We start from the raw sequence: 9,216 nt of genomic DNA on the forward strand, positions 1-9,216 counted from the left end.
AGTAGGAAATCGAGATTTACTTAATTTTTCATTCGCCAAGCCCCTCCCTAGGGTCCTTGGAGATCCAACTTTTAGCTGTGAAAGTTGCAATTATGCACAAGTCAGAATAAGGTGCAATCCAGAAAAAAGCAAAAAAGAGGGGACCTGGATCTCTGGCCTATCTTGGGGACTACAGACGAGGGAATCAGGAGGGTTTGGGGTTGATGGGAAAGGGATTATAGTAGTGAGCCAGGTCTTAGAGCCAATTCTTGTACACAGTATCGGGCCCAACAAAGTAGAAGAGCTGGCTGTAACCCCCCGCCTAACGACTTCCGTGCCAACATCTTTGGCAGTGAGTCCCGAAGCAGAAGCGCTCACTGAAATAGATCCCCTATGGAAGCTGATTAGGGCAGCTTATGCCACCCTGAATCAGACCCATCCTGAGGCAACTAAATCTTGTTGGTTATGTTACAACTTAATTCCCCCTTATTACGAAGCAGTAGGCCTCAATGCCTCTTATGACTTGGCCAACAGCACCGATCCTCCTCAATGTCATTGGGGGGACCGAAAGGTGGGTCTGACAATGAAAGAGGTATGGGGAAAGGGCTTATGCATGGGCACGGTGTTACCAGCAAAGTCTCCACTTTGTGTGCATGTCGTTGAGCCTGATGATTTGCCTATAGCTAAATGGTTAATACCTCAAATGGGGGGATGGTGGGTCTGTTCACACACGGGGCTAACTCTATGCCTGCATAGCTCAATCTTTGACCCCAGAGAAGAATTCTATGTTATGGTGGCTGTCATGCCAAAGATTCTGTACCGACCAGAGAAAGCATTATATGATTATTGGGCCCAGAAATTAACTCTAAATCCTCCAAAAAGAACTTATAAAGTTAAGAGGGAACCTCTTACCGTCATAACCATAGCAACTGTGTTCGGTCTTGGAATAGCCGGGGCTGGGACCGGAATAACAGCTCTGTCCCTGCAAGGCCAAGGATTTAACTCCCTGAGAGCGGCCATAGATGAAGACATTACCCGTATAGAGCAATCTATTAGTCATTTAGAATCGTCTCTAACTTCTCTATCTGAAGTAGTTCTGCAAAACAGGAGGGGATTAGATCTGCTCTTTCTGCAACAAGGGGGACTCTGTGCTGCCCTAGGAGAAGAGTGCTGTTTCTATGCGGATCATACAGGAATAGTTAGAGAATCTATGGCCAAAGTGAGAGAAGGACTAGCCCAACGTAAACGAGAACGTGAGGCTCAACAGGGATGGTTTGAATCTTGGTTTCAACAATCCCCTTGGCTGACTACCTTAATCTCCACCTTGCTAGGACCCCTGCTAGTACTTTTACTAATGCTTACCTTTGGCCCATGCATTATCAATAGACTTGTAGCCTTTGTAAAGGAATGCATAAATACCGTACAGCTGTTTGTGCTTCGACAACAATATCAAACTGTGTCTCAGGACCGAGAGGAAGATTCCTCTATATGATCTAAGGACAGGGGGGAATGTTAGGGACCAAACGACAGTCTCTAGGACCTGAGTCATGTTTACCAGAAAGAGACAGGATATGCGCTCATCCTGCCTGGCCATTCATGTAACGCCAGCTACTCCTGTAACTGAGACAAAGAACTGCCTGTATATAAGCCGCCATACTTCTTTGTTTGCGGCTCTTGTCAGATTCCCTTGTGTGGGATGAGACTTGGGCCCTAGCGCGCTAGGAACAAACAAACTCCCTTCTTGCGTTTGCAATACTGTGGTGGCCTTGCTCTCTCAGTCGGTTCGGAGATACGGGCTCAGAGCATAACACTTCTTACCGTATCAATGTCTTTCCTAGCATTGACAGCACTCATGCTAACACCCCCTCAGCCAGTCTTCAGTTCCTCTGTTCCAAATCCTTTGGCTTTCTTTGAGCCCCTTTCAGCATGGTGTCCCTCTATCAATTCCCCAAATGGCCTATCTTCCTGTCCTTACTAGGCACTTAGGTTTTGATTGAATCTGCAATCCAACCAGGCAGCCTTGCCATGTTTGAGATCCCTAGAGAAGGAAGAACAGGAGAAATCTATTGTTTTGAGACCACTAACAAATGGAAATATTTTCATGATCAGAAAACAACCCCCCCACCATGTGTTTCCCCACCAAGGGAAACACCTTTCCCTACAAGAAATTGCTAAATTATTAAAATACTCAAGTGTATAAATGAATTCTAAACTTCTGACCTTTCCCTACATTAACTCTTGTAGAGGCCCTACTCAACTATAACTATAGTGAAAAGAGCCCTGAATTTGCAGTTAAATGTCGATTTCTAATTGTACATTTTCTAACGTTAGATTTTTCACTTAAAATCTAAGATTGTCATGAATTAAAATGAAACAATGCATCCAAAAGTATAAACCACTGTATAAGTGAAAAAGCTATAATTGACAGTTATGTGGAAATTTCTACCTTATCTTTGAACAAGTTACAATTTATATGATTCTGAAAACAAATACAAGAAAAGATATGGTAGAGAGTTTTATTTCTATGTGTTTTCTACAGTTCCCATTACCTTCCCCTCACAACAGAAACAGGATTTTGTGTATCCTTCCAGAGTTTCTTTATACAGTTGCAAAGAGACACATTTTCCTTCTTCACTTTACACAAAAGGTAGTTTGGTATACTCAGTGTCCTGAATTTTTTTACTTCATCTATATTGGGGAGTTTGTCATAATACATAGAGAATCTTTATAGCTGTGTACTATTTCACTGTATTGAAGTTTCACAGTTTAATCAATCCCCTAATGCCATTACCTTACTTTCTTTTTTTGTTGTTATTGCAATGCTGCAATTAAATACATTGCACATGTCATTACACAAATGCATTAATATCTAAAAAGTAAATTCCTAAAAGTGGTTTCCACTGAATCAAAGGGCATTTGCATTTATAATTATCAAAGCCAAATTTCTTCCACTGAGGTCATAGAGACTTACACTCTCACTAGCATTGTGTATTGTCACCCTGCTTATTTAACTTGTATGCAGAGTACATCATGAGAAACGCTGGGCTGGAAGAAGCACAAACTGGAATCAAGATTGCTGGGAGAAATATCAATAACCTCAGATATGCAGATGACACCACCCTTATGGCAGAAAGTGAAGAGGAACTAAAAAGCCTCTTGATGAAAGAGGAGAGTGGAAAAGTTGGCTTAAAGCTCAACATTCAGAAAACGAAGATCATGGTATCTGATTCCATCATTTCATGGGAATTAGATGGGGAAACAGTGGAAGCAGTGTCAGACTTTATGTTTTGGGGCTCCAAAATCACTGCAGATGGTGATTGTGAGAGGGTAACAGGCAGAGACATTACTTTGCCGGCTAAGGTCCGTCTAATCAAGGCTATGGTTTTTCCAGTGGTCATGTATGGATGTGAGAGTTGGACTGTGAAGAAGGCTGAGTGCCAAAGAATTGATGCTTTTGAACTGTGGTGTTGGAGAAGACTCTTGAGAGTCTCTTGGACTGCAAGAGGATCCAACCAGTCCATTCTGAAGGAGATCAACCCTGGGATTTCTTTGGAAGGAATGATGCTAAAGCTGAAATTCCAGTACTTTGGCCACCTCATGCGAAGAGTTGACTCATTGGAAAAGACTCTGATGCTGGGAGGGATTGGGGGCAGGAGGAGAAGGGGACGATAGAGGAGGAGAAGGGGACGATAGAGGATGAGATGGCTGGATGGCATCACTGACTCAATGGACGCGAGTCTGAGTGAATTCCGGGAGTTGGTGATGGACAGGGAGGCCTGGCGTTCTGCAATTCATGGGGTCGCAAAGAGTCAGACACAACTGAGCGACTGAACTGAACTGAACAGGTAGGAAGGCCAGGGGTCTCCAAACAGAGGAAATAGCCTGCAAGTGTCAGACATTTTTATCTCTTAAGCAGCAGGAGGAAACAAACTAGCGATATTTTTCCCTTCTCTATACAAATTTAAAAGGAGGTTTCTCTTAAAATACTGTGTTGCCATAATGACACCTGATTTCATCTGAAGTTAACTATTCTCAAACCTTGAGATAACCAATGCCTTTTTCTTATGAAAATGTTTATCTTAAGCTATGCTAATGTACTATGCATTTACCCCAAACTCTGTCTTCAAGTCGGTTCCACCTCTTGGCTCAGAACCTACTTGACAATATCTGAGCATGTTATACTCAGATATTGTTCCCCTAATCTATGTAAACGAAACTATTTGTATGGTAATCTGTCCTTCTGCAAGATTCAGGTTAATCATTTTATGGCCCAGGATGAAGCATTTGGTGCCAAGATTATCCCAAAATGCATCTTAAGGTTGAGGGGTCTGGTGCCATTCTGAGTTTTAAGATGTTCCTTTCTTTCATTAACAAATTGCTAGTAACTATATAGGGCTTCCTTGGTAGCTTGGAAGATAAACCGTCTGCCTACAATGCGGGACACCCGGGTTCAATCCCTTGGTCAGGAAGATCCCCTGGAGAAGGAAATGGCAACCCACTCCAGTATTCATGCCTGGAAAATCCTACAGGTGGAGGGGCCTGGTGGGCTACAGTCCATGGGGTCACAAAGAATCCGACATGACTGAGTGATTTCTCCTCACTTCTTCTTCACTTAGTGACTATAAAACATCCAGCTGAAGATTAGCAGGGGAGTACTCCTTCTGCCCCCTTCTGATGCCTATGTCAGAAGCTTTCTCTATCTCCTTTATACTTTAATAAAACTTTATTACACAAAAGCTCTGAGCAATCAAGCCTCGTCTCTGGCCCCGGATTGAATTCTTCTCCTCTGGAGGCCAAGAATCCCTGCGTCTTTTCTTTCAGCAACAACCTTTCAATTGCAGCCATGAAATTAAAAAACGCTTACTCCTTGGAAGGAAAGTTATGACCAACCTAGATAGCATATTAAAAAGCAGAGACATTACTTTGCCAACAAAGGTCTGTCTAGTCAAGGCTGTGGTTTTTCCAGTGGTCATGTATGGATGTGAGAGTTGGACTGTGAAGAAAGCTGAGCGCCGAAGAATTGATGCTTTTGAACTGTGGTGTTGGAGAAGACTCTTGAGAGTCCCTTGGACTGTAAGGAGGTCCAACCAGTCCATTCTAAAGGAAATCAGTCCTGGGTGTTCACTGGAAGGACTGATGCTAAAGCTGAAACTCCAATACTTCGGCCACCTCATGCAAAGAGTTGACTCATTGGAAAAGACTCTGATGCTGGGAGGGATTGGGAGCAGGAGGAGAGGGGACAACAGAGGATGAGATGGCTGGATGGCGTCACCGACTCGATGGACATGCGTCTGAGTAAACTCTGGGAGTTGGTGATGGACAGGGAGGCCTGGTGTGCTGTGATTCATGGGGTCGCAAAGAGACACGACTGAGTGACTGAAATGAACTGAACTGAACTGAGCATTGTATATGAGTGCCTGTTTCCCCACACCCTCACCAACAGAGTATGTTCTCAAATATTTTGATTAAAAATGTTATCTTATTGTTTTAATGTACATTTCCTTTATGAGTAAAATTATACTTTTTTTCCATATTTTTCAAGGCCATTTTATTTGTTTTTTCAACCACCTCTGAATATTTGATGTTAGATGGCATTACAACTGTAAAGTCCATAAATTTTCTGACCATAATTGCACTAGGCAGTTGAGATAAAAGGAAAGCAAAGAATTGAGGGCAGGGATGTTCGATTTGCTCTGACCAAAGTTAAATACCTAAATATGCCACTAGAATGTGAGCACTAACAAATGGGAATTATGTTTTATCCATCTTTATTCTCAGCAAAACATTCAGAATCTTGCAGACACTTAGTCATCAATGAACACTAAGGATGAAGTGAGCTATTCTTGGCAGTTTCTCCATGGAAGTTAGTTTCTCCGTGGAAGTATCTCCGTGGAAGTTAGAATCATGACCTAAACAATCTGGATGGCCTATCTATGAGTTAAGATCATGCTTTATATTTAATCAGAGTACAGTCACCCTAAAGCTTATCAATGAAAATAATCTGAAATGACCATTGTTAGCTATGTAAATTATATAAATAATTTACTTAATTTGGTAAATTTACTGAGTGATTAATAACATTTGCTTAAATGAAGAAAAACATCATAATACAAACAGAAGCATGAAGAGTCCTAGGAAATTTAGAAAACAAGTTGTTGCCAGTGTCCTTCCCATCCTAATTTAGGGGAAAGGGATTTCTAATTTGAGATGATCTTGTTCTTTAAGTCAAAACATCCTGGAACTATAAAGGGGCAGTAACATCTGGTGATCATACAGGCACTTAATTTGTTCTAATTGTGTTCAGTAGACAATGTTTCTCTTTGCCTTTTTTTCAGGTGGCTATTTTCTGATTGTTTGCTTCTTTCTGCCTCTTACAGACAATTCAAGTGCATAGTAAAACTAATTATAGCAGGGGGAGATTTCAAAGTTCAGATCATCTATAGATGAAATACAGGGCATGCATTTTGCTGTTACATCGTACAGGCTTAAAAGAGTGATCCTCATTTAAAGGTGTCAGTGAATATTAGCATCACTGAAGTTTGTTTTAAATATAAATCCCATGGCCCCTTATAAAAGATATCAGAATTTTCTGGGGAAAGTTTGGTCAGGTATACTCTAAAAAACTCTTACGTTTACCTCCCAAGGAACCATTTCTGTGTCCTGTCATGGCCGATGGCATGAGAACTGTTCTCATAGTGTGCTTTATGCCTGCTTTGAGAACCCAAAGAAATCATATATTTGCTCCAATTTGGTATATAGTGCTTACTACATGTGTTTTGAGAAGAGCAAAGATCTAGCTATTCATTATTTAGCCTTCCCCATCTTCTTTTATTTCTGATATGCATTCTGTATGTCTTAGTAGTTTCCTCACTAGGAGCTAGTACTTTCCCAGCTGATAATTCCCTTAATGAACTTTGTCAATCAAACCATACACCATGATGTCTAAGTCCCTCTTATCATTTTATGGACACTTAAGATCACCTAAAATAATCCTACTCTAATTCCAGCATTTTTTTAAACAGAGAAGGAAACCAAGACCATGAGTGATTAAAGAACTTGGTTAAGGTCAGAATGGCAGCACTTTGACTAGGATCCTGGTCTCATTAAGTACTGATCCAGTATAGTTTTCTGTGGTAGCACATTATCGCTCTATCACAAATCATTTATACTCATATATAATTCTTGTGATAAGCACCTACCGTGACTTAAGCCTTGTGCTAGAAGCTTTCACACACACTGTCACTCAATTGAGGAGTAACATATTAAGACATATTTTTCTAAGTTAAAACAATTATCAAATCAGGGCAAAAATTACAAACGCATTACAATCAATTGCGGGAGACAGGCAGTCTTCTAAAAGGAATTTCCAGTAAGAACACTTTGGATTAGTGGGACCACTTAACCTAAAGGCTGTCTATTCTCTCGCCCCAGTAATGCCCCCACTTCTCTCCTTACTTGCCCTTCTCTCCGAAACTCAATTTAGATTTGCTAGGCTGTCTAACATTAGTCCAACACATCCTCTAACCCCGTGAAGTTGCTGGCTTTCTTCTACCTGTTTTCTTTCCTTTTGAAAGGCATTTTCCTGGCTCCTGAAGCAGAAACAGAATGTCATACTCCTTGTTCTGTCTTCACTCGACAAGCTTCTGCTACAGGTCTCCGCTCAACACCCACCCTTTTCCCCTTCAGGTGCGGCAAAGAGGAAACAGACACAATGTGGTGGAAAGGTCTTGTATACAGTTTTGTTCATTTCAAGGAGTGTGGGGAGCTGCTCTCACTGGAGCTTATGGGGAAAGGCATCTGTGCCTGGAGGAAGGGGCGTGGCTCCCACACCATGGACTCCGGGTGGCACTCCGAGCACCTTCAGCTTTAGCCGAAGTCTTGGTGCGAGTAGCCCTCGGGTCGCACGTCTTCGCCTGCCCATGAGGAGTCCGGTCGGTTTTAGAGGAAGTTGGCCTCTGGGCGGTCCGTTTCACCGGCTTCTCCGGGTCCTGCTTCTTTTCCTCCCTGGCCTTGGAGCTTGGCCTCTTCGCATTTCGGGATCTGGGCCTGATGTCTTCCTTCTTGGCCCTCCCTTCCTCCTTGGTTCTGGAACTCACCAGGTGCTTGGCCCTTGACCTCACCTTCCTCGAGTCTGCCCTCGAGCGCCCCCTCCTCACCTTCCTGGCCACCGTGCGGCGGGCAGAGCGCCTGCGCGAGTTCCGCGAGTTCCGCGCCCCGAGAGGGGTCCTCGGCGAGCGCCCGCCCTCCGCCAGCCTTGGGCCTCCTGGCTTTCTCTTCGGCTTCGGAACCTTCCAGATCCTGAAGTAGCCGGCGGCTTCGCTGCCGCTCACCCGGAGGAGAAAGCTCTTCCCTTCAGACCTGCACTTTTCGCCCAAGAGGCGGCCGCAATTCCTGCGGACCTCGTAGCCCGCATTTCCGAACTCCTTCTTGAGAGCCGCCAGGGTCAGCCTTTTGTGTGAGGCGATGGTGCGGAGCAACAGCTGGGACACCTTGAGCACGGAGCGCGAGCCCCGCCTCAGCGGTCCCGTGGGCTGCTGGGTTTTAACTTCAGTATCTTGGGATTCGTCCATGGGTTCAACCCCTTCAGCCATGGCCTCGCTCCCGCTCCCGCTCCCGCTCCCGCCTCCGCGGGGCCACTGGCTCTGAACCTCACTCACCCAGCTAATAAGAGCGGCTGCCAGGCCACGTCACAAAGGCAGGTCCTATTACGAGGGCGGCCGACCCAATGGGTAGGGGGTCTTTCTCACTTTGAAAAACCAATCAGACGCCGTTTCCTTCTAGGTCTAAACCAATTCGGATTTTCAGAGCCTTTGCACACCTGAAAAATCCCCTTTATAATATCTAGGGTTCTGTTTCCTGGTCTTAAGTTTATACTTCTCATTGATCTTGATCTCAGCCGCTTTCTGAAGGTCACTATTTTTTCTGTGGTCCTGCACACCATCTACCCACATTCTCCTAAAAGAAGAGAAGTTGTTCCCAACCACCCGCAAGTAATATAATGCCTTTAAAAAGTAGCTATGGTAGTCTATAAAACACAACCTGGCTGAGAAATTCCCATTTTTAGGTCCCACCAGGAAAATGTATGCAGTCATGTCTCCCTGGCTCTCAGCACAGTGGATTTTGTGCAAGAGTATGAAACAAAGTAAGAAATCACTGTGTTCCCTCTACCCTAAACATAGTTCCCAGACCTGTAAAGTTCAGACGCCTCGTTCAATTGGATTGGAACAATCCAGATTC

The 9,216-nt window shown here is 43.8% G+C and overlaps 1 protein-coding gene across 1 annotated transcript; it reads right to left on the reverse strand.

Annotated features, from left to right (window-relative positions):
• Positions 1-7,760: 7,760 nt before the first annotated feature.
• On the reverse strand, positions 7,761-8,570 carry H1-7 (H1.7 linker histone). The gene has a single exon (XM_068971437.1). It carries the CDS (start codon positions 8,568-8,570, stop codon positions 7,761-7,763), a length of 810 nt encoding a protein of 269 aa, XP_068827538.1.
• Between the last annotated feature and the right edge of the window lie 646 nt (positions 8,571-9,216).

The sequence above is a fragment of the Capricornis sumatraensis genome, chromosome 4, assembly GCF_032405125.1.
Source record: "Capricornis sumatraensis isolate serow.1 chromosome 4, serow.2, whole genome shotgun sequence".
NCBI classification, from domain to species: domain Eukaryota; kingdom Metazoa; phylum Chordata; class Mammalia; order Artiodactyla; family Bovidae; genus Capricornis; species Capricornis sumatraensis.